Raw genomic sequence first — 25,425 nt, forward strand, 5'->3', positions numbered from 1 at the left:
AACACCTAAGGTATTATATCTAAATTTTGTCCATTAAAGTAAGTGGCTTGTATTAATTCCCATATATATGACATTCAATTTAAACATAAATATGCAGGCATAACATAATTTGAAATTAATAGGATATTATTGTTGAGAAAATTTATTCATATATAGAATTTATGTGTTTATATTTTAAAAAATGACTAAATAATAAGATACTTGAATTGATCATTTGCCCACTTCTTTCAAGTTTGAAAGTTAAAGACTTAAAAGACAATAAATAAAAGTGTGAAATTGAAGGAAGTATGGTTATTTGATCAAAATGACTTAACATTAAAAACAAAACCGTTTGAGTAAACCATGTGTTTTGATTTTCTTTTTTAAAAGTCAAATTTTCATGATTTAATTAGGTTTTTTTTTGGTTGTGAAACATTTTTTTAGTTGTGAAACTAAAGCTAAAGTTTCTGTCATTACAATCGGGATATTCATATGGTTTACCAGTTTGAAGGTTCAACCCTTGATTCAGTGCAATTCTGAGTACTAATACGTCTAAAATGAATTTTCAGGGAAAATCTAAGTTACTGATAATTGAAACTTGTTAAAACTCACTTTTAATACTAGAACTAAATTATTAAGGATATTTTTGGGAAAATTTTTAAATAATTAATATGTGGGAGAAAGAAACTCCTATATATATATGACACTCCTATTTAATTAGTAAGGTTTTTTTTTTTTTTTTAAATCATTCTATTTCAACATTGCTAGCTAATTAACATCTACAGTCATATAGATATGAAGAAAAAAAAATGCATACATAATTTGGCCAAAAGACTTAACACTGATAAATTGGTGGTAATTGTTGTTTAACAATAAAATTAGTAATCAAACCACTGAAAGTAAGAGAATGTACAATAGTTGTCATTAAATACGTACCTATGCTATTAATGCCAACCGGATATATTAGCGGTTTCATGAAGAGCTTTTCTCCATCTTTCTACTTTCTTGCTATCCTTAAGTTTTCTTTCATGTTTAGAAAGGGCTTCTCCAAACTTTCTGTTTTGGTTCCGTGTTTCTGATGGATCCACCTTGTAAAAAACCGGTCGCACCAACTGGTTATTCTTCTTACACTCAACAATCTTGGCAACCTTATTCAAACACCAAGTGAAGGATGCATAGTTTTCAGAAAATACAATTATTGACATTATTGAGTTCTCAATGGTTTTGAAAAGCTCGATAGAAATTTCTTCTTCCCTTGAAAGCTTATCATAAATGAAGGTGTGAATACCCCTCAAACGCAAAGCGTCATACAAATGACTTATAAAACCAAAACGGGTATCTTCACCTCTAAAACTCAAGAAAACATCAAACTTCTTGAGTTGATGGGTGAAAGAAGAAGATGAGGCTCCTTCGCAGGCCACAAGAGCCATCGAGATTTATGAGCAAACAGTTGTAAAGATCTGAAAGGGGGAGAAAAAAAACTGTGAAGGGATTGCAATATAAGTCAGGCAAGTGAATGAGAAATTAGGAAGAGGGTGAATGCAAAGCAAGAGGAGCCTTTAAAGGTGGCTTGTTTGCGGTATATCTAGAAACTCCCAGAACTTTTGCAAGATCCACCTATGCTTTTTTTCATTGTAGTAGCATGCAAGTTTCCATGTGAAATCTAAAATAAATCTTGGAACTTTCTAAGCACCATACCGGGTCATTGTGGTCAAACAAAATGGTAATTTCTCCAATAGTTTCTCATCTATAAGAGATGAAGATGGAGAGGGAAATAGATAAGGGATGAGTGAAGAGGAGAGAAGGAAAACGACTGAGGAAACTGGGGATGGGCTGCTGAATCATATTGACAATTAAAGCCCAAACCACGTCGTCGTTTTGATAATGGAAAAAGATGTGATAATAGAAATTAAAAGTGAAAAAAAGTTGTTCTGAAAGTTAGGACCTGGGACGGGTATTGGGAAAACACGTGTGGTAGCTTGTTAACAATAAAGGCAACATACATTTACCATATATGTTTTAATTATAACAATATATATAGCTTGGTTTGGTTTAGTATAATCTCTGAAACACTGGTTATGTTCAAGTCAGCAATAACCGGCATATCCCTGATTAGACCATCTGAATACTCGAATGCACTGAAGAAGCGGCCACTGAATACATGGATCCCGCCACCTTCAAACATTGGAAACAGGTTTGAGATCCACACAAACATGAGCAGCTACTTGCTACTAATGGCCTGTGTCGACAAAAGTACTCCAAGTTGGCCACTTAGTATTGTACAGCTTACGCAGGATAAAACTTGGACCTTGGAGAAGATACTGTTCCTATTCAACTGCTTTAGAAAATTAAAATTATAAATATTCATATAAATAAGAACCATGATTTTCCCCTTGTAAAATCAACGGGAGCAAAATCTATTCTTGAGATTTTAAGTCACTCCTGGTGAAATTCTTAGTTCTGTCAAATCCTACATACTAGACAAATTTGTAAAATTGTTTAACCCTCAAAACAATTTTGAAATCGTACCAAATTAACAGGGCAATGACTTTATGAGTGGACCATATAATTTAGTACCCCGTATGAAAGAGCCTATTAATTTAGAGAAAGAGATTGGGTAGTGACAAATCAAACAATTCAAAAGGAGACATACTCTAGCATTCAACATCAAAGAAAAAAATCAAATAAAGACGATGCAAGATAAAATGGTTTCAATGTAAAATTAATACCTGGGAAAATTTCTTAAGAGATTCTCAGTTTCTTTGACGATGGATATGGATTAAAGATGAAGTCAACTTTTTATAAAGGGATGGGCCATTGAAGAAGAACCCAAATCAAACCCATCCCCATTGATTTGAGTCAATACCAAAATTTCGTCAAACCCATTTGTTATATCCATTGAATCAAATGTCAGGGAAAGCACCTAGTGTCTTCAAGAACCGGAGGACATTAAGGAACTGCTGCATCAGAGTCCGTTGAAACCGCCATGATCCATCTGTGAACCATTATAAGTGGAGAAAGGACGTAGTAAAGGTGCGAGCTCTGTGTCAATAGAGTTATCATCAACATTTTTAGAGTTATCACAAGAGATAGAATTCAACAACAATATGAGAAAGACTCTCAAAGATGCAAATCAAACAAGGCAAAACATAGGAGTGAATTTTCAATGTAAGGATGATGCAATGGAAAATAGTTTCAATGTAAAAATAAAGAGGTTGAAAATGGAGTCATATTTTTATAAAGGGGTTGGCTATTGAAGAAGAACCAAATCAAATCCATTACCTTTATTGGTATATTCGCTGATGATAACCTTCTATTTTGCTATGCTTCCATTGAAGAATGTCAGACTATAAAGGAGATCCTTTATATATATGAGATGGCCTCTAGACAGAAGGCGAACTGTGAAAAAACCGCCATTTTCTTTAGCAAGAATACTTCTAAGGAGAGGAGGGAGGAAATTAAAATGTTTTTAAATGCTACTAAGACTTACAAGTTTGAACTGACACAGGTGTCACAACTTGAAAAAGTTCACGCACTTTTATTCTTATTACAGTATTCATGTGTGAATGGTAGGTAAAATGAGTGATAGTCTTATCACAGTTGATGAGACGTGCAAACCTATTCTATGTAAGTTTTGTTTTGTAATTTGTTTTTTTTTTTTACTTTATCATTTTTTTTTTTAATCAAGTTGAATATATAACACAAGGCAACAACCAGAATATTACAAATGACCTCAGCTTTAGATAAAGCTAGTAGATTATCCATCATAGGCAGTGGTTCATATAAAATAAGAAAGTCAATTAGCTGAATCACACCAATCTTAGCAAGTTTATCAGTACATTTATTAGTCTCCCTAAAGATGTGAGTCAATGTGCAATTAGAGAAGGTTCCGATTAGGATCCTGCAACCATTTAAAAGGGGTTCTAATATGAGATAAATAGAGGAGGGGTTAGTAAGTAAATGAACAAGCACACGATAGTCAATTATGCCTTACGTGTATTACCAAAAATAAAATTAGGGTCCGGTAAATATATGCCCTTAAGACACACATTAATTATTCATTTTTAGAAATATTTTCCATAAAAAGTTTCCTAACATGATTTACTATTGTATATCCTAAGGGCACACATTAGTAAAACCCATATAATTATATATAGAAATTTTTCTTTATTTATAAATAGTATTTATTAAATAAAAAATGGCAAAAACATTATTTTGGTCCCAATACTTTAGAGTTACAGTCAATTTGGTCACTGTTATTTTTAACTTGAAATCAATTTGGTCTATACCGTTGGCTCACTAACATAAATGCCTATGTGACAAATGGAATGCATATGTGGCTTCTAAAATAATATTAAAAAATTTAGTGAACATTAAAAAAATGCCATATCAACTTTAAAAAAGCAACAAAAAAAAAATCCAGATCTTTCTCTCTTTAACCTCTCCGTCTCTTTCCTCTAATATCTCATTCTCTCTTCCTAGTAGCCATTGTTGCCCCACCAACACCACCAGTCTAGACGGCCGCAATACGTTCACCACTTGTAAAACCCTTGTATCCCTTGTTCAGGAACAAGTCCGTTGTGGTTGACCCACCCACCTCCACCCCTTTCGAACCTAGCAACTCATATGAGTTTTGATTGTTGTTGTTGTTGTTGTTGTTTTGACTAGATCTTTTTGTTACTCATTGATAGGAGCTTAGATTTATGGTTTTAGTTGGATTTGTGTAAAAAAAAACTACATAGATCTATGGTGACATTGGCCCGAGAAATCAGAGTTTCAAAAGCAATGGTTGAAAGTGATGCTTTAACTATGAATCAAGCCATAAACTCTAAAAAGAAGTGTGGTCAGTTAATCATATTATTCAAGGCTTTCCAATTCGCCAGTTTCTAGCACACCTAGCGAGAGAATAACAAGGTAGCTCATGAATTAGTATAATGCATAGACATGTAAGCAATACTCATGCATGGACATGTAAGCTAGCATGTAAAGATACAAAGAAAGCCAATGGATGGTGCAAACAAGCATGGCAAACGTATCATCGCACAGAGTGGACAAGGGAAAAGGTATGCATGAAGCAACCCGACGTTCAGAGACGCGTCCCAAGTGGTTACACCCAAACAAGGCCTTATGGGCATTGGATGTAACCAAAAAAGATCAAGCCTACAAAGGGCGTCAAACATGGTAAAGCCTAGAACAAGAGAGGCTAACACAAGCATAAAGTATAGAAGCAAGCAAACATAGACATGCAAAAAGGATGATCCAAACCCTTTGATATGAGCCAAGGTGCACAGATGAGGACCAAAATCATGGGGTTGAGATCGGATCAGGACCAATAGGCCAAAACACAAGAAGGTGCGATAAAAGGAACAAAAGGATTGCAATACTGCATGAGATGACAAACAAGGTCTAGGCTGAACCACATAAGCGAGGCGTGAAGCGCACAAGCACATAGATGGTGGCATAATGCATGTAGAAGACATATACACTACAACAAAATGTATTTTCAGTGACGAAAAAATTCGTCACTAAAAGTCCAGTTTTTCGTCACTAAGAACCTTTAGTGACGAAATCGGACTTTTAGTGACGAAATTCATTTCGTCGCTAAAACCCCGTCACTAAAAGTCCCGGTGACGAAAAATTTCGTCACTAAAAGTCCGATTTGATTTAAAAATATATATATTTTTAGAGACGAAAACGTTTCGTCACTAAATGTTTTCCTCACTAAAAACACCATTCAGTGACGAAAATATTTCGTCACTAAAAACATTTTAGTTTATTAAATCATGTTTAGTGACGAATAATTTCGTCATTAAAACTATTTTCCGATACATATAGTGACGAAAAAGTTCGTCACTAAAACTATTTTTAAGAAAATCCATGCACATATAGTGACAAAAATTTTCATCACTAAAACCATTTCTTACAAAATTTTGCTACATTTAGTGACGAAATATTTCGTCACTAAAACTTATTTTCTATTTTTATTTTTTTCATGGCTTTGATATTAACCTTTGTAACATTATTCCATTACTAAAACCTCTCATTTAAATAATACATTTATTTCAACACATTTATAAAAAAAAGATCCATACATTCCACAAGTAAAAAATAAAACAAGTATCCAATTCAAACTCCTTCCATACAATAATTGTTTGCAATACATACAATAATTCGTCATATTTTATAACAATACAAAAATGTTAGCATAATATAATTAAAACTAACGGAAGATGTCTTCATATGTCTTCAAGTAATGCCAAAAGTAAATCTCCTAAAAGCCACCAATAAGAAATACGCACAAATATAAAAACAATACTACATTAAAATCGAAAAGTAAAAACATTAACTATGTTATAAGAAACATTTCTAACAATGCATTAAGAGTAGCCACACCAATAAATTAAAATCACAATGAACACCCATGTGGGGGTGTATGTATATTACCTAAATCTATAACTTTTCATTTATTTAGATAAATTTTAGACCGTAACCAAATCTCATAGTACCTTTCAATCAAGATGGAAAGGTCAAATTACACCTATTTTGCATCAATTTTAAACTTTTATGTTAAGTACATATATACCAAAATCCTTAAACTTCTACCTTAAAGTGCATTGACAGTATTTAAAGTAACATTAAAGTGCTTCTGTTTAAACTAACCAGTGTCATCATGATCCTCATCAATACTAGTGTTAAATTCTAATTCCACAAAACCATTCACTTCACCTTTCACTTCACATGTCATTCATATATCTCTATAGTCTATATCCTCATTCTATGCTAATCCCAAAAGATTTGAATTTAATCTTATGATAATTGATAACAAAGGACCCCACCCCCCAAAATAAACAACCTTCATCAACCTGGTTTTTAGAGACAATGCCATCCTAATATTCCTTTCTCGATTGAACACTCATTTTATCATCAAAATGGATGATAGAAAAAACTAGCAATTAGGGAAAAAAATCTCATCATTTGTCTTGCAAGAAATATTAATAGAGTAGCACAACGTATCTAAAACATAATCTAGAGAACAATCCCCCATTAAATCAAGTCAAATAACAATCAAAGGACACAATCCCATTGTGAAATCAGAGTATCATTACCTAAGCAATAATCAACATAAGAAAATTTAGAAGATGGGTAATCTCATTTTGAGTTCAAACATTACACCTAATGTATAGAAACTTGTACACTACATATATCTAACACTGGTATCAATGTGGAAACCAAACCAAGAGAGTGAGGATCCAAAACTAGAATCATCCAAACAATAAGAACCATAAAAATAAAAAAGAATTACAGCAATTGATAAGTACATATATATAAGAAACTTTCTTCACAATCATTACACAGTAAATATCAAATACCCAAACTAAACAAAAATGCATATACCCATTACTGTATCAAACAAAGAAATACCCAAAAAAACTAGAATCATTAAACAAAAATTAACAAAAAATTTAACTCAAAAGGGGAAAAAAAATACCCAGGCTTGAGGGTGGGAGGCGAAAGGTCGCCGGCTGGGTGGAAGGCGAAGGGTCGCCGGAAGCGTCACAAACTGAAGCGTCGCCGGATGAAGGATGAAGCGTCGCCGGATGAAGGATGAAGCGTCGCCGGATGAAAGATGAAGCGTCGCCGGCGAGCTGAAGCGTCGCCAACTATCGTTGGCGACGCCGATCGGCGACCTTGAGCGTCGCGATCGGCGACCTTGAACGTCGCGATCGGCGACGCTTCGGAGTCGCGGTCGTGGCCGTTCAAGGTCGCAGATCGCGACGTTCAAGGTCGCCAACGATCGGCGACCTGAAGCGTCGCGATCTGCGACCTGAAGCATCGCCGATCGCGACGCTCAAGGTCGCAGATCGCGATGCTTCAGCGTCGCCAACGATCGGTGACCTGAAGCGTCGCCGATTGCGTCGCTGAAGCATCGCCGATCGCCGGCGACCTGAAGCGTCGCTGTTGAGCTTGATCGGCGACAGTGGCTTCACATGTGATTTGGGTTTTTTTGGTTTTTGACTGAAATGGCTCTAGTTTTTTTTTTTTTACAGAAATGGCTTTTGGGTAGTGAAATGTTTTGTGGTTTATGGGTTTTGAAATTAGGCTTTTAAGGTTTTAGTGACGAATTTCGAGTTTCGTCACTAAAGACCGGCTTTGTTAAGATTTTTAGAGACGAAATTCATATTTCGTTGCTAAATTATATTTTTAGTGACGAATTGTGATTTCGTCACTAAAAACATATAAGTGCAAAATTATTATTATTTTTAGTGACGAATATTTTTCGTCGCTAATTCTTCTTTATAGTGACGAAAAGATGTTCGTCACTAATACTATCCACAACAATACCTATAGTGACAAAATATTTCGTCACTAAAAATTTCAACTTTTAGTGACGAAATATTTCGTCACTATAGACTAATTAAACTCGCGTCAAAGTTTCCCTCTATTGGCGCCCATTTTTCAGATCACAATAGTGACGAAATTCATTTTTCGTCACTAAATGTTATAATTTTTTTCATTATTAGTGACAAAATTTATATTTCGTCACTAAAGCTATATTTTTAGTGACGAAAAATATTTCCTCACTAATTTTCGTCACTAAAAATACATTTTGTTGTAGTGATAGAACATATAAGCAAGGAAACAAGCATATAAGCATGTAGGTCTAAGCATAGATGGGGTAAGAAACATGGAAGCAAACACGTGAGCATTTAAACCTGGACATGTCATGCAAACATCACACAAGGTGCAAATTAATTATTCTAAATGAAGGTAAGCAAAAAGTGTGGATTTAAAGATGATGGAAAGACCTTGGATGTTGTTTGAATGACTTCAAACAACTTCCAAAGGGTTTGGGAACCTCTTTGTGAATTTTGAAAAGATGGAGGGCTTTATTGCAATTTTGGAAAGATTTGGGACCGAATGTAATTTTGAGAATTTTGGGGTCAAAATGTGAATTTTAGAGAAAGGCCGAGGCCAAAATGTGATTATGGGAAATTTATGTACTAAAATATGATTTAGGGAATTTTGGGATAGAAACATGATTTTGGGCCGAAACATTTGAAAGGGGAAAGACAGATGGGTTAACTCGCAGAGGTTGTCAAGCCTAAGAAAGGCTCATGAAAAGGCCACCCACGAGTCTGGCTTAAGGCCCTAGATTTAGGACCAAAATCGGTAAGAACCAGACCACACGGATTGGGTCACAAAGCCTGACCCGCCTCTTAAAATCCCTCAAAAAACCTTAGCCATACACCTCATTTCTTTGGAACCTTCTCTGACTCTCTCTCTACTCCCTGAGGCTTTTGACAGAAACTCCATGGCCGAGCCTCTCAAGTTCATTTCCTCAATCATTGACGCCACCTCAAACTCTCTCTCTCACTAAGAAATTTAAGGGTCCCACCAAAAAAAGGCCCCTACAAATCTTTCGGTTCAAGCCCAAAATTCATATAATATAAGTGTTCTCACTTTTTATTTTCCCAACATGCCTCTCGGATAATTTCAAAGTTCAAAGTTCTTGAGCTAATTTTGCTTATTGGTAAAAACTGAAAAATTAAGAAAAAAAAGCCGTAAACGAAGGAAGGTTAGTCATTTTAGATTCGTTATTGTGAAATTGAAAATTTGTTACTGAGAAGGTTCATTTTTCATTTAATTCGAAAATTCTGGGCAAATGATAGTGTTTTTATTTGAATTGTGCAATTTGTAAACTTAAATTTTCTAGACTTGTATGTGGATTAAGTCTGTATTGTGCAATTTGTAGACCTAATTTTTGTAGACTTAGTTTGAGATTGTGTATTTTTTATTCTCAATGAACTACTGAGCTCTAATTCGAATGGCATTACGAGCCATACAATTGAGATCTTTCACTCTTAATGAAGTTTAATTTGATTATGTTGGCAATAATGGTTTTGGTTGATTTATTGTTTTTTTAATTAATCTGTGTTAATGCATGTGTCGATTTTTTTAAATCTAATTTATTTTTGGTGGAATGTGCTTTTTTTTTTTTTTTGAGAAGGTTGGTGTAATGTGCTTGAAAATCATCCAATGGTCAAAAAATCATCCAATTCATCGATCCACACAAAAACCACGTCACTACCCCAAACTCCGTATTCTACAACACGCCACATCCATCAATTCTCAAACAATCTAATGGCGAAAAACACATTTCAGGTCACCGATTCGCATGAAGACTTTCTTATCCAATGGAAATCAAACTCCCTTTTCGATATAAACCCTTCACAACCTTCATCGCTCGCCGTTTTCAAGCCCCAAAAGCCTATCTCCGAGCCCTGGCTTAGACCCCAACCGGACTCGCCCGCTGAGTTCGAGCCAGCTTCGCTCCACCGTGACACCCAGACCACCATCACTTCAGTGATGCTCCTCTCCTCTCTACATCTCGGTTTAACCCAAAACCCAACACACACAAGACACTAAAAAAAAAAAATAAAAAAAAATAAAAAAAACCCTAACTTTTTAAGTGAGACTTGGGAGTGGGAAGGGCTGGGCAACGGCAGCACAACAAGCACAGACACGACACGACACAAAAGAGCAATAGCAGAAGCAAGAAATAGATCAAAACCATGCCACCATCAGTCCACTACCCCCAAATTTGGTTTAATATCTAATCTCTCTTCATCTTTTTTTCTTTTTTCTTTTTTCTTTTTTTAAATCTTTCTCTCATGTATGAATCTCTAGTGCAAAAAACTGCTAAATTTTTGTTGGTTGACAATCTGAGTTGTGAAAGAAAAATAGAAAAAGAGGCGGAGAGATGAGAGAATCCAAACAATTGTTTGAAAATACTTCTCTCATTTCTTTACTCATTTTTCTGGGTTTTGCTTTAGTTTGAATCTAACTTGTTTATTGTGCTCTCTTTGTAGCTAAACCCTAACCCCAACTGAGGCATCCATAAGCACCAGATCGGAACCAACAAAAACAACAACTCATAAGCATCAAAGCAAAAAAGAACAAAAAGGAAAAGTGGAGAATACATCCACTGGTAAACCCAAAATCCTCTCCCATTTCTCTATCTCTTTCCTTTCCTAGAATCTCTTTGTCTCACACACACACACATACATTCTGTGACTCCCTTAGCCTCCACATAGGGGCGGAGGCAAGGGGGGGCGAGAGGGGGCGAGTGCCCCCCCTGACCTCTTTAAAAAAATCTAGAGTAGCAACCTAAATATTAAGTTGTCAAGTATTTTGACCTTGACACAGACGTTCCACACCTAGAGACTAGAGAAGAAAGCAATATTAGGTGCAACTCTCTGTAATATTATTTTGTCTTTTTCCAAACAAAACAAAGTTTTGTGGGTCCTACTTAACACCCATGCTGTTTTTCCTTGCCACATGTTCTCAAGCACTGGAAGTTTTTTTTTTTCCTGGAGTGCTTTTTTTAAGGCAATTTGTTCCTCAAATAAGGTATTCCCACATAATCATAATAAAAAATATATATATATATATATATATATATATATATATTTAGGTCTTTGTATATCAAACTAAAACCATAGCATTCCCTAATCTTTTCTCTTCTAGTTTAACTTTTTCATAATTTCAATTTTGAAACACTTTATTTTTACTATAGAACCAATTTTAACTACTTACTACTTAAAGAATAGAGTAAGAAATACTTAATTTTGCATAAATGTAAATACAACTTTATAAATCTTTTATATTGATTTATTTTCTCAATTTATTTTAAAGAATCAAATTACATGTTTAAATTCTATATATTTAGAATAATCTATTAATTTGATTGTTATTAACTATGATTTTTTTTTTAAATGATATGAAATATATACTTATAATCAATTGAGATTATGGAGAAGCCAAATTATAATAATGATTTAGATTCAAATTCTAAACAAACTCATATCGAGGTGTATTTTACTAATCTTCCAATTTAACAAATTAAATTATGTATGAAAAAATAAATTAGAGTTTATATTATATTAGATTTTGTACAACAATTGCATTAATAGTATATAATTCTATATCTATTTTGTTATTAACATCGATTAATAATATTTAGATTAATTTTATTTTCAATCTTGTCTTTTAATTTTGCCCCCCCTAAATTGAAATCCTGACTCCGCTACTGCCTCCACATAACTCTCTTAAGGTTCACGCACATAACTAGTACGTACAAGACTTGACCTTGACCTATTTTGATAATTAATGGATATTGGATAAACAATAAAAAGAAATTAGGATTGATCGAGGAATCCTTGATCTCTACAGATTACTCTGCATAAATAATTCTTATCTGATGATTTTATTCAAGTACTGCTCCTTTTATACAAGATAAGCCCAGCAGTTTAGGAACAAACTAATAAAACTCAAACACTAGCTCCACTAGCCGTTACCCCCCAAACACTTGATACACAAATTCCCTTATCCTACTAAAATGCAAATACAAATGCAATTAATCCAAACATTATGCAACAACTTATTCTGATCCTAAAAGTAAGCAAACATCCAAATATTCTGCAGCAAGCATAACGTTAAAATCTGTAACAGCAACTCCACTTCTTTTGCACGTAACAATAACCCTCTTAAGGTTCACGCGCCATCTAGTGCCCTTGTAGGTGGTAGATCGGAGAGTGGTTGTTGGGTTTGAGAGTAGAGAGACTTTAAGACCTTGGTTCGGGTTTGAAGGAGAGCTGGGTCTGGGTCACGGCTTTAGAGTGAGATGATAGGCCACCCTCGTGATCGAGGTCTGTAGAGAGAAATAGACTTAGCTTGGGGCTTGGGCCTGAGGTGTTTGAAGGAAAGACCACCGTGAAGTGGTGGCGTGATGCTCCGAGATGGAGCCTGAAGGGTCGGCCATGGAGGTCCATTTGAGAGAGCTCGAGCTGAGAGAGTTTCAGAGATGAGAGAGGAAGAGGAAGAGAGAAAGTGCTAGATCAAATGGGCCTGACCCGGATGCTGGACCCTATTAGGTTCATTGTGGCTTGAAGGTTGGGCTTTAGGCCTAAAATCACTGCACTCTTGCACTTGGCCCAAACTCTCTTTTAAATTAATCTCTTGCTTTACAAACTGCCAGCCCACTTTAGTTTTAATCACTTTCACGTGTTTTGACACACTTTCTGCCCATTCTTTAAAAGGGTCCATGCATGTTTTTCATAAATTAAATAAAATGCCATCTCTTTTTCTATATGTGCACATTCACGTATTTTTGTTATGTTTGCATTTTAATCATTTTTTTTTTCATATTTATATCTTATTACGTATTTTTCACATATGCATATTAATCCAAAAATTCTCAAGTCTCTCTAATATGCAAATGTGGGAAATACGTATCAAAATATAAATATGACAAAAAGTATTAAATTGCAAACATGACAAAAATATGTGAATGTACAAATATAGAAATTTGTGATAAAATTGCAAATATTTTAATATCACAAATGTTTTATTACATCAACACATGTCAAATGTACTGCATCAACTTTTTAGTTTCAATAAGTTAGAAGACAAATTATATATCGATCAAGCACATTTTGCAGTGCGGTGTGGTGAGCCTACTAGTAGAATGTGAGGAATATACCTTTAATTTTTATTTTTTTTAAATTGAATCTCATATGTTTCCATAAGCAGCATTTTAGATACAATTATCAACGTTCTACCCTAATAAGATGATAAGATGACCTGGGGGCTGAAATCACAAATTAAGCTAATTGCAATACCATGTTGATTTAACTGAGTTTAAATTAGAAAATATGTGTATGATCTCTGCCATCTAACAAAAATTATTCCTAAATTTCATCATTAACACTTAACCATTTCCTTTCTAGCATTGAGAGATACTATTTAAATTCAAAAACTATCTACATCAATCCATATATAGAAAAAGTCTATCTATAGAAAAAGTGTAAAATCAACACATTTAAACACAAAACTCCATCAATAAACTAGTGTTAAATCCTATCTACATCAGTCCATCTATAACTACACATTTAAACTCAAAATCCTATGTACATCAATCCATCTATAAACTCAAAAAGGTCGGTTGAAGATTAGAACATTCTTACCCTGCAAATATTAAAATAAAAATAAAACAGGTTGTTTACAAGATTAAACAAACAAAATTTTTTTTAGAAAAAAACATTTAATTTGTATTTCCTTTGGGGTTGTACTGCATACTCCGCATCCTCAGGTGTGTCATCAACCTTGGGATAAGATCATACTCTGCATCCCCAGGTTTGTCAACCTTGGGATAAGATCTTATCCTAAGGTTGACGACATACCTGAGGATGCGGATTATGCAGTACAACCGCAAAGGAAAAACAAATTAAATGTTTTTAATTTTTTTTTTTGATTTGTTTGTTTAATCTTGTAAATAACATGTTTTATTTTTATTTTAATATTTGCAAGGTAAGAATGTTCTAATCTTCAACCAGCCTTTTTGAGTTTATAGATGTACTGATGTAGATATGATTTTGAGTTTAAATATGTAGTTATAGATGGACTGATGTAGATAAGATTTAACACTAGTTTATTGATGGAGTTTTGAGTTTAAATGTGTTGATTTTACACTTTTTCTATAGATAGACTTTTTCTATATATGGATTGATGTAGACAGCTTTTGAATTTAAATGGTATCTCTCAATGCTAGAAAGGAAATGGTTAAGTGTTAATGATGAAATTTAGGAATAATTTTTGTGAGATGGCAGGGATCATACACATATTTTCTAATTTAAACTCAGTTAAATCAACATGGTATTGCAATTAGCTTAATTTGTGATTTTAGCCCCCAAGTCATCTTATCATCTTATTAGGGTAGAACATAGATAATTGTATCTTAAATACTGCTTATGGAAACATATGAGATTCAATTTTGCAGTGTAGTGTGGTGATCCTACTAGTAGAATGTGAGGAATATATCTTTAATTTTTTATCTTTTTAAATTGAGAGTATTATACTTGTTTCCTAAATTCAGAAACAAAAAAGCCCTAATTACATTATAGTTGCCCACATTTTCTTAGCTCTTAAACAGATTATCAACATATAAATGAAATTTAAAGATAATAACATATTTCTTTGATATTGAATTGAATTGGTGTGCTAATCATATGGCACGTCTTGCATGTTGCTTGTAGTGTAAGAAAATGAAATTCTAGACAGAATCTATTCCAAGGGGTTAAAGTGTTGCATAAAGGCGAAGCTACTACCTAATACTGTAGAGAAGGTTTTTAAGGAGACTAAATAAAAAAGAACATGTAACTTATAACAGGTTTAAAGTGGTTGACATTAATGCATTGGTCATTTAAATGTGTTATTTGGTTTTTTTATGTCAACAAATCTTTTTTATTTTTTCCTCTTAGGGTGTGTTTTTATCCATAAAAACTATAGTATACATAGAGAAGATTTGTTGAGATTAAAAAAAATAAAAAAATAAAAACCAAATAGCATATTCAAGTTGTCATGATGGATGACTAATGCATTAGTGTCAACTGCCTTAATCGTTTTGTAGGTCACATGTTCTTTAGTTTCATCTCCTTAGAAATCTTTTCTATAGTATTGGGTAATAGCTTCGCCTCTAAGCAACACTTTAGCCCCTTGGAATGGATTCTGTCTAGAGTTACATTTTTTTTATACTACAAGCGATGTCCAAGATGTGCCATATGGTTAGCACACTGATTTAATTTTGATATCAAAGAAATATGTTAGTTTTTATCTTTAAATTTCAATTATATGTTAATAATCTGTTTGGAAGCTAAGAAAATGTTGGTAACTATAATGTGATTGGGGCTTTTTTGTTTTTGAATTTAAGAAACAAGTATGTTCCTCACATTTTACTAGCAGGCTTGCCATGTTGCACTGCAAAATGTGCTTGATTCAAATATAATTTGCCTTCTAACTTATTGATGCAATACATTTGCCATGTGTTGATGTATTGCTCCATTAGGGTAATGTTTGATTTGGTTGGTTTAAATTTTTCTTTCTCCATTAGGTTAATGTTTTGCTCATGCTTTAGCTAGGAGAGCAAAGTTCTCTTCTCCTTTATTAGTATTTAGAAATTGCTAGTTTTGTACTTGTTGATTTTCCCAATTGATTGGATAAAATTTTATCAATCTTCTTTCTTAAAAAAAAGTTTTCCTTTCTCCATTAAACTTATATAAATAAATTTAAAGATTTATGTGTCGCACATGATTTTTTTTTTTAATTTATAAATCCGATATCGGCTGAAATAAAAGGTTTGGCCAGCATGGCCTTTGGTTTTCTTTTTTTTTTTAAATTTTTCAATCTAGAACAATGAAACCAATTAATTTGTAAGATTGAAAAAAAAAATAGAGAAGAAAGCACAAATTTAAGTCTTGTACCTCTTGGTAGACAAATTGTGGCTCACATGTGTGTTTTTAGAACTTTTAGAGGAGTTTCATTTTCTTACACTGCAAATGACGTCTAAGATATGCTATATGGTTAGCACACTGATTTGATTCTCTTAAATGGTGAAAAGTTTGTCTCCTAAATTTTGAGTTTTATTGAAATAGGAGTGATTCTCCTTTGTGTGTGGAATGTGTGGAAAAGAAGTCTAGCCTCTCTTGGTTTTTGATACTTACACTTGTATAAATATAAATGTTAGAGCATTAGCGTTAGAGAATGCAAAAAAGTTCTATTTTTCATCCTCAAAAACATACTTTATTTATTTTACCATCTTATTTTACAATTTATCCAACATTATAGTTTCTATTTATATATATAACACATTAAAATAATATAAACTTCAACGTTAAATAATATAAACAATTCTCATTTTTCTCTTCTTTTTTCTCTCTCTTTGGTAAACCCACAACCATACCCACGGTAGAATACCCACAGCGGCAAAGCAGACCCACAGCGAGCAAACTAGACCCATGGCGGCAAACCCATGGTGAGCAAAACTTAGATCCAAGGCGAGCACACCCACGACGGCAAACCCAGAAACGATCTGGCCAAACTCTAGCCACCACCGAACCACTCATCCACCTCAGAAACACCAACACATCCACCTCACTGATCCACTTCCAAACCCACACCACCACCACCGCAATACCCATGACCCACCAACAACCCACCTCGCCTCACCGAAACCCACGACCCATAGAACTCAAAATCCACAACCCATTGGTCAAACCAACATTGCACCACTTGAGATAGAAAGAAAAGTGAAAGGAAAGACTGAAAGAAACACGAAATAGATAGAAGAAATAAAGGGAGAGTAAATAGAGAGAAAAGAGTAATGAAAGAAAGAGAAAATATATTAAAAAATGGGAAACGTAAGTTCCCATCCTGCTACGGCAAGTTCTATAAACCCAAACTTATTGTAGCATGTCGCAAAATATTTTTAGGTTCCAATTCTCGGATGGAGCTTCTTTTTACGGGTTTGGTGGGCAACTTGGGGGGTTTTACACCCCTCAATGCTAATACTCTTATGAGGAAATTGAGGAGAGAATTAGAGAGCCATAATTTTGGTTATTCGTGTGTAAAAAGAGGCTTTCTCTCTGGGTTGTTGCCACTAATAAAATTAGAGGTGTCTTGGTTTGGTTCTTTGATATTTGTGGGTTGCAAATTGGGATAGTGAGAGAGATTTTGTTGCCACTTGGTCTTGGCTTTGTGGTTTGGTGATTTGCTCTCTCTTGATGTGTTGCAACTTTTGGATTTGATTTATGGCCATTTGGTTTGGTTTGTGCACAATTCGTATTTGGTATTTATGATTAAGACTATATATGATGTTGGTGGTCGGTCTTGAATGCATGATCTCAACCACCACCTTAATTTTCTGTTATGATAGGAAGGCTATAGTTCAAGTAGATATCATCAACATTGTAAAATATAAAAAAAGCTTGAGAAAGCAACAAGGTGGCACGTGGAAGCAAAATTATTTCCACATTGGGTAGTAGTAAGATATTAACATCATCAATCAACAATGACAAAAACAAAAGGTCATAAGCAGCCAAAATGGTAGTTTCACCAATTTGAGAAACAAATGAGCTTTACCAACATCCACCCACCCATCTAAAAGAGGAACATGACATTTTGTACTAATAATTTTACTATTGTGATTATCAAACACCTCAATTGTTTGGTGTATTCATGGTTTTTAAAGATTTCTAAAGTAGATTTTCAAGAACGAAGCTTTTCGTTTCTCATAACATAGATATAATACACTATAGTGATTGAAAACTAAAGCATCCAGATCAAAGATTTGCCTCACTTTGATGGTGCTATCCAAATTTTTATTCTTTCATTTTCTTGGCAACCAAACAAAGACTGAAAAAGAATTGAGAAATGATTTTGCTTGGGTTTAAAGATGGAGGCTTTGGAATTTATGATTTTTTTTATTGGGGTGTTTTTATGTTGAATTTTTTGGATTTATGAATTTGGTTTTTGGGTTTATGAATTTTATTTGCTGGAGGTTTCGTTGTTGATTGAAAGATGAAAAAATCTAGGTTTCAGTTGTGATTTTATATATCTGAGTTTTGTGGTTTGAGAAAATCTTAGAAGATCTGTTGCTAGGTTTGTGTTTGTGTTCTTGCTGGAGATCGATTTGTGTTTGTGTTTGGTTGACAAGAAAATGCAAGAAAATCTGGGCATGTGTTTTTATGTTTAAAATTTGGGTTTGTGTTCTTGAACATAGATCTTGATATATTTTTTAGATTTTTTTTATTATTTTATTTGATGAGTGCTACGGTAAATTTTTAATAATATTTTAATCATTCCGTTAGTCACCTCAGTTATTTCTGTTTGTTGACTGACGGAAAAGACTAAAATAACACGCGATAATTGGTTTAGGGATTAAAAGTGGTAAAATAAAAATGTAAGGACTAAAACGAAAAAAAGCCAAAATGTAAAAACTAAAGTGCATTTACGCCTAACAATAAACAACAAATATTTGTCATTGAATTTCTCTCTTATTCTTTGAACTGCCATTCCCTACGGCACATGGGGCAATGTGCTTGAGAGCTCTGTGAACTCACCCATTTTAGGATGCACTGGAGATAGAATGCATGGTTGCATGCACTCCAAACTGCAATATCATAGGATCAAAACAAACATTATTATTTCTTGCCATAAGAAGATTCTATTGTTTCTACAGGAAGAATACATACAAAAGGAACAAATGAAAGCGGAAAAGGAATGCAATCTTTCACTAATATACCAAATCAACTAACAACTTTTAAGGACATACAATATCAAATTAAGGAAATTAAGAAGAAATTCCCAACTCCTAGTTGAAAACTACATCATGAATGTGATTCTCTACCTTTGAAATATTGTTACTTAACATGACTTTGAAGGATTTTTATTTTTTTCTCATATCTCAATGACAAACACACCAGAAAAGAAAAGATGAATTCTTCGTGGCTATGTGAACTCCACAGAGATAAAGAAAAAAAAAAAAAAAGCATTATGTCACAGGTGTGTAAATATACTACGAACCAAGTTCAACAAAAGTAAGTATTAGATACTTGTGATAGTTTTACTTCATGAGATGCCATATGTATTGGGGGAAGAACATGGGCTCAACCAAATTTTGTTAGAAACTAGAGACAATCAAAATTGCAAGCCTTAGTTTGAAGTCATTTTAACTATTTAAAATAACTTAAGATACTTAGCTTGGACAGAAGTTTATATCTCCTAAGAAGCTGTTTACTTATAAATGGCTTTCAAAAGGGATAGGCTTTTTTGAATGTTGAGAAGCTCCGATTTTCGATATGTATCACTATACAGTAGTACACATGGTCTGATACTACCTCGTCACCTTCATTGTGTGTGTGTGTGTGTGTGTGTGGGACATGGGGAGGGCGTATTCTATCCTTTGTCTTATGGTAGTATCAAGGTTAATTGATACGCAAATCAGAGATCTAGTATCCATAACTTAACCAATACCCCCAAATTTAACATAGTTTTTTTTCTTTCTTTCTTTTTTTATTTTTATTTTTATTTTTATAAGTTATTGCAATTTATTAAAACTGAAATGTGTATGCAGGAAGTATACAAAACTTATAACAGTGAAGTGAAAAAAAAAATGAGAATGATAAAAGATCCAAGCTGTGATATTAATGGCATAGACACAACAAGTCTAGGAATTCCATCAAAGAAAATGTGGAAAGAGAAATTAACTCATAGTGCACCACAACAAATTGGTTTTCCACCTGTTGCCCATTTAGTGGCGTGTTCTGTGAACAAAACCACGCTTACTGAAACCACATTTCCTTATTTGGATGTTTGGCAAGCCATTTGACCGCGAAAATGGTGGTCTTGAGCTCCATTTCAAAACACAACTTTGGTGTTTTAAATATTACTATTGCAATTACACCCCTTTTTCCTGAACTGTCTTCTTTTTCTCAAGACCCCAAATTTAGCTCTTATAATCTGATCACATTTTTTTATATAAAAAAATTGTCCTTTTTGGTAACTTACTCCTCATATTGCAGTTTTGATAAGAGTTAGTCAAACACAAAATTATTAAAACTGCACTTTTTAAAAGATTTTACCAAACTATCTCAACTTTTTCAACAATCCATTTTCATTAAGCAATTATCAAAACCATAACTATTTTAGAGAGCACATTTTCAAATAGCTCTACGAAACTCACCTCCAATGTACATGCACTATAAAAACTATAAAAAGACCACATAGTAATGGGAACCAATCTGGGGGTTGTGCACTACTAACAATGTGCAACATGCCATAGTAGGGTCAGCATAAGATCCCATGGTAGTTGTCTGAAACTCAAATATAGGAAGTTCAAAGAACCAAGTAAGGAAAATCTAAATGCTCAAGCATTTAGGCTAACTATGCACTATATATTGTATATGCAATTGTTCCATAAAGCAATTCATATTATGTATATGATGCCGCTTGACTGATTCAAGCAAGACCATCAGAAAATGTTTAAACATACAAAAAAGAAGGCACGGTATCCAGGTTTTTATTTTATTTTATTTTCTAATTATAAATTATAGGTCAACAACTAAAAACTTTGGGAATTCAACAGCAGAAGAAATAGTTGTAAAATGGCAAGACATGAAGACAAAGTGGAACATTGTTAAATAAGTAATGTACTTACTTAGTGGGCAATCATCCCCAGAGAGCTTACAATCTGGACAACAGCCATCAAAGGCCATCCTACAAATCCCACATGTTTCATCCTGGGCATCCCAAGTCCAAGAAGCAACAGCATGCCATCTACCATAAATACAAAGTTAAAGAATTATGACTCCGTAGGAAAATGTTTTTTTAAATAAATAAATAAAAACGAACCTAATGTACGCAGTGATGGAATTGCATAAAGAGTTCCAAAATATGACAATTCTGAACAATCTTTAAAATAACAGAAATATTTTATCCAACCTAAAAACTTCAATTTTCAATTGTTTACATTTACACATTAACACCTGAATCACATTATTAATTATTTTTTGATAAGTAAATAAATTTATTATAAGAGAAGCAATCCCAATACACTAGCTGTGTACAGAACAGAGCAGGGAAAATAGAAAAAGAAAACAGCTAGTAACTAAGAAATGTACAGTTCATTTAAGAAAATAATAAATATGAAAGAGAACATACTCTATTTGAGAGCCCAGGAAAATATTTGCAAGAGAGATTGAATCAAGGGAAAACTGCTTCCATAAATTGCTCAAGATATATTATATCACCAACAAATGAACTTCAAGTTTATACCAATAAGGTAACAATCAATATAATAAGATATTTAGATCCCTTTGGAGAAGCTCCAATATCAACCATGTAAAATGGGATTGTCCTATTACTATCAAAATACTAAAACTAATCACATGTGGAACGATCAAACCAACCTATATGCCCAAAATGGGAATGAGCTAGGGTTGTAAACTAAAACCTATAGTTTGATAATAGAGTTGATAATAAGAAGGAAATTTTTTAAATTTTATGCACAAACTTAAATTGATTTATAGCATCAAGGGGGCTTTTTGCAATATGATCACAATTCAATGGACCGAAAATTTTGTAATATCTGGAATTCATACCGACTAAATGTGAACTTAATACACATAAATGAAGTACAATATGGGAAATTCAATAATCATAGAAGCCCAACAATTATCTACCATACTCAATGCAGAGGATTCATCTTACTCCAATAAACATTCAAGAAAGCATACAGTCTAATAATAATTATACAACTATATAAACAACATCAATCATTTAATATGTGAAAACCATACAACGAAGCGCAATGTCATGAAAAGGATACATAAAATCTTGACTTTCATCCTTTCCTACAAAACCAAAATCCCTTTTTCAGATAAAATACAATGCAGCTTATATAACAGGACAAGGGAAACATGGATACAAATGGCGATTGAAGAAACAACGGAAACAGTGCCAAAAAACACAGATATGAAAACATTGTCTATTTAATACAAAAGGAAACTGAAGGGAACAATGAAACAGTGCCAAAGAACACAAATAAGAAAACATTGTCTATGTAATACAAAAGGTGACTGAAGGGAACAATAGAAACAGTGCCAATTATTAAGAACACTCTTTTTGAAATGCAAATAACACAGATATTAAAAATTTTCTGAGTAATACAAGTGGTGATTGAACGGAATAATGGAAAACAGTGTGCCAAATTATAAATTTTTTTAATGGAATTTCCAGAGAAAACACCATTTGGTTGCTGAAAAAGTGTACGAAAGAAAGATAAATCAAAATTTAAGAACTGGGTGTTTTCCATTTGGGAAAATAGAGCAACACAGCACATAAAGATTCAAGCTTTTTACTCATTTTCTCAGGAAACAAACGGAAATAAGAACTTTCAAAATTTCTAACAAGAGAGAGAGAGAGAGAGAGAGAGAGAGAGAAACTACCTTTTGTTTAGTTAAACCGGCAAAGGATGACAATTGACAACAATGGATTATAGCAAAGGTATAGATCTGAGAGGCAATTGCAAGATTTGAATTGAAGGGTTTTGTGTTTATAAAATTTCCCACTCTTTTTCACTAAGGAGTGTGGACTTTTTTGAGCTTTGTTGTAATGTTGTGCTTCACGTGCAAGACGGTGCCCTTAATCTTGCAATCATTAAACGGCTTGTCGTAAGTTGGTTCGGATAAATGATTATTTATATATTTTTTTTAAAGGTTGGCTAAATGATTGATTATTTATTGTTGTATATTTTTTCGGGTGTGGCTTGTATCCAGTGGAAGTTTCCACTAGACACGTTGGATGGTGGACACGTGTCCACTCTTGGACATGTGTCCGAATCTGGACGTGTCCAGTGGAAATTTCCACTGGACAAAAACCTTACCCTATTTTTTCATTTCAATTTCAAATACCCTACACTGAGAGGGAATAAAATAAAAGAATATATACTCTCTCTCTCTCTTTTTTTTTTTTTTGGAGAAACTAATAGATATATACTTAACATATCATAATAATAAAAATAAATAAATAAATATGTAATGGCGACTTGCTAATTGTCACTAACTTACTATGCTGTTATATATATGTGTGTGTGTGTGTGTGGGCCTTTTTTGCAAGTGTTGGGCTAGACTGCTCGCTGCTACACTAGGCCCAAGATTTTCTTCTAGGTTGAGGAGTTGGGACCGGTCCGAGAACAAACCTTCCTGGCCCGGCTGGTGCACAAACAATGTCATTTGGTGATTAGATCTTTACAGCAGGCAGAATTATCACGTTAGCTATAGCAGGCAGATATGATAAATAAGAAAAGACAATAATAAAGATTTAAGCAATATAGTCAATGGGCCTCAATGAAGGGTGACCGTTTTACACTATAGTATCAGAATAATGAATGTTAGATGGAGAGTAAGGAGCGTATTAAAGAAACAAATGTTAGTCTGCCACGATGGGCCGTTTTACAGAGCTTGCATCAGGAAAGGGAACCACTCCCTCAACGCGACTAATTTCTCTGAGGGGAAATTAGTTGCTTTGAAGGAACGGGCCTAAGTGACTTGGGTTGAATGGGATTTCTTCCCTTTTTTTTATTTATTTATTTGGTTAACAGAGAGCATGGGTTGGAAGGGGAGAGGGAGATTAATCCATTCGGTGCATGCCAATCACTTCATTCACTCTGTTTCTTTCTTGCTTCTGTTTCTTTTAATCCTTTCCTTTTCTTTTTTACTCTTTTTCTTTTTGTCCTTTCTCTCCTTTCTCCGCTGCATTTTCTTATTCCCCTGTTTTCTATGATTCTTGCCGCTATTTTACAGAGGTTCCCCTTCACATCCCGTCCCCTAGTTGTGCACTGTAGGGCTTCTTATATAGGGCCAGCCGTGCTTGGCTTTTTACCATTTTAGCCCTTGACCGTTTTTATCTAGCATGAGCTTCTTTGCCGACCATCACTGACTGGTAGTCATCCAGCCAGTGTCAGCCTGCCTCAGTCAGAGAAGGCTTTTTTGTTTTGCTCACTCCTTGAGGCATTCCTACCTACCATGGAGTGAATACTCCCCTTCCCTTTACCCCTCACGGCATGCACCTGGTGGTTCCCAATCAACCTTGCCTCTTTTGGTTCGCATGCCTTCTCAGCAGAACATTGCTTCCAAAAGGGCTTGACTAGGAAACACAAAGATGGGTTTTTCCTCCTCCCCACCGCTAGACCATACCCCCTTACCTCTAACCCATGACCTCACCATTTCCTGTATTGGCTGGGTATAGGTTGGTGGTGCTTGGGTTTTGCGCGTGCCTTACCTCCATGCTCGTTCAAATCCTGCCTGCTGTTCATTTGTCTGCCGCGGTCTGAACGTCAAACTGCCCAGCCTGCTGCTCGTTTTTGGCTTCTTTCGACATGAGCTATTTCGCCCGACTTTTCATTAATGGCTTGCATCTTCTGAGGATTGGGCCATGCTTGTTCGTGGGCCATTCCAAGCCTTTATTCCCAGCCCCCGTTACTTGCTTCCTACCACACAATTCTGTCACGCCTGCCATGAGGCCTACTTGACCCCAAGCCTGCTGGGCCACTTTGGACCTTTTTTGTTCATTCTTTCTCCAAAGGCCCAATGATCTCACTGGGCCCTTTTGTTACTTGCGGGCTCCTATTGTCCCACCTACTTCCATTTGGGAGTCCTTGACCCACTTACTCTCTCGGGCGTCCTCGGACTTTTTTCAATTCTACGTCTCCCATGGGCTTTTACAAACTTCTTGGGCTTCCTCAGCCCAAGTATTTCTCATTTTTTCCTTGGGGCTCATGGGTTTTCCACAGCCCCTTAGTTTCTTTTCTTGCACTACTTTGGGTTTGCCATAGCAACTATGACCCATTATCACTTTTCCACATCCATACAACTCATGGGTCCGTGGTTACTTTCTTCCGGGCCTTTTTAGGCCCACTTATTTATTCAGAATCCATTTATTTGCTTGTTAGACCCACTGTTCGTTGTTCCTGCCACTCGCTTAATGACACTTTCACAATACTTTCTTTAGTCCATGACTTTGGGCCTTCCTCTCTTCTAGGCTTGCAAAAAA

General features: G+C 34.5%; 2 protein-coding genes and 1 long non-coding RNA gene across 3 annotated transcripts; all 3 read right to left on the bottom strand.

The window, feature by feature from the left end:
- Nucleotides 1–923: 923 nt before the first annotated feature.
- LOC142627824 (disease resistance protein RPV1-like) lies at nucleotides 924–1,409 on the bottom strand. Its single transcript, XM_075801720.1, has one exon. The coding sequence runs from the start codon at nucleotides 1,407–1,409 to the stop codon at nucleotides 924–926; it is 486 nt and encodes a 161-aa protein (XP_075657835.1).
- Nucleotides 1,410–1,978: 569 nt separating this feature from the next.
- LOC142627426 (uncharacterized) lies at nucleotides 1,979–3,398 on the bottom strand. Its single transcript, XR_012842840.1, has 3 exons — nucleotides 3,290–3,398; nucleotides 2,709–3,021; nucleotides 1,979–2,314 (listed from the first exon to the last, which is right to left on the bottom strand). It is a non-coding gene; the product is annotated as an uncharacterized LOC142627426 (long non-coding RNA).
- Nucleotides 3,399–18,807: 15,409 nt separating this feature from the next.
- Nucleotides 18,808–22,183, bottom strand: LOC142627825 (anaphase-promoting complex subunit 11-like; the record flags this gene model as incomplete). The annotated part of the gene is made up of 3 exons (XM_075801721.1): nucleotides 18,808–18,985; nucleotides 21,032–21,150; nucleotides 22,173–22,183. Coding segments are annotated over 3 exons (246 nt in total), but the record flags the coding sequence as incomplete, so codon positions are not given.
- Nucleotides 22,184–25,425: the final 3,242 nt, after the last annotated feature.

Source organism: Castanea sativa, chromosome 3 (assembly GCF_040712315.1).
Source record: "Castanea sativa cultivar Marrone di Chiusa Pesio chromosome 3, ASM4071231v1".
NCBI classification, from domain to species: Eukaryota; Viridiplantae; Streptophyta; class Magnoliopsida; order Fagales; family Fagaceae; genus Castanea; species Castanea sativa.

What these genes read in the sequence shown, in the direction of transcription:
- LOC142627824 (XM_075801720.1), bottom strand. Translation starts at nt 1,409, where the DNA reads ATGGCTCTTGTGGCCTGCGAAGGAGCCTCATCTTCTTCTTTCACCCAT.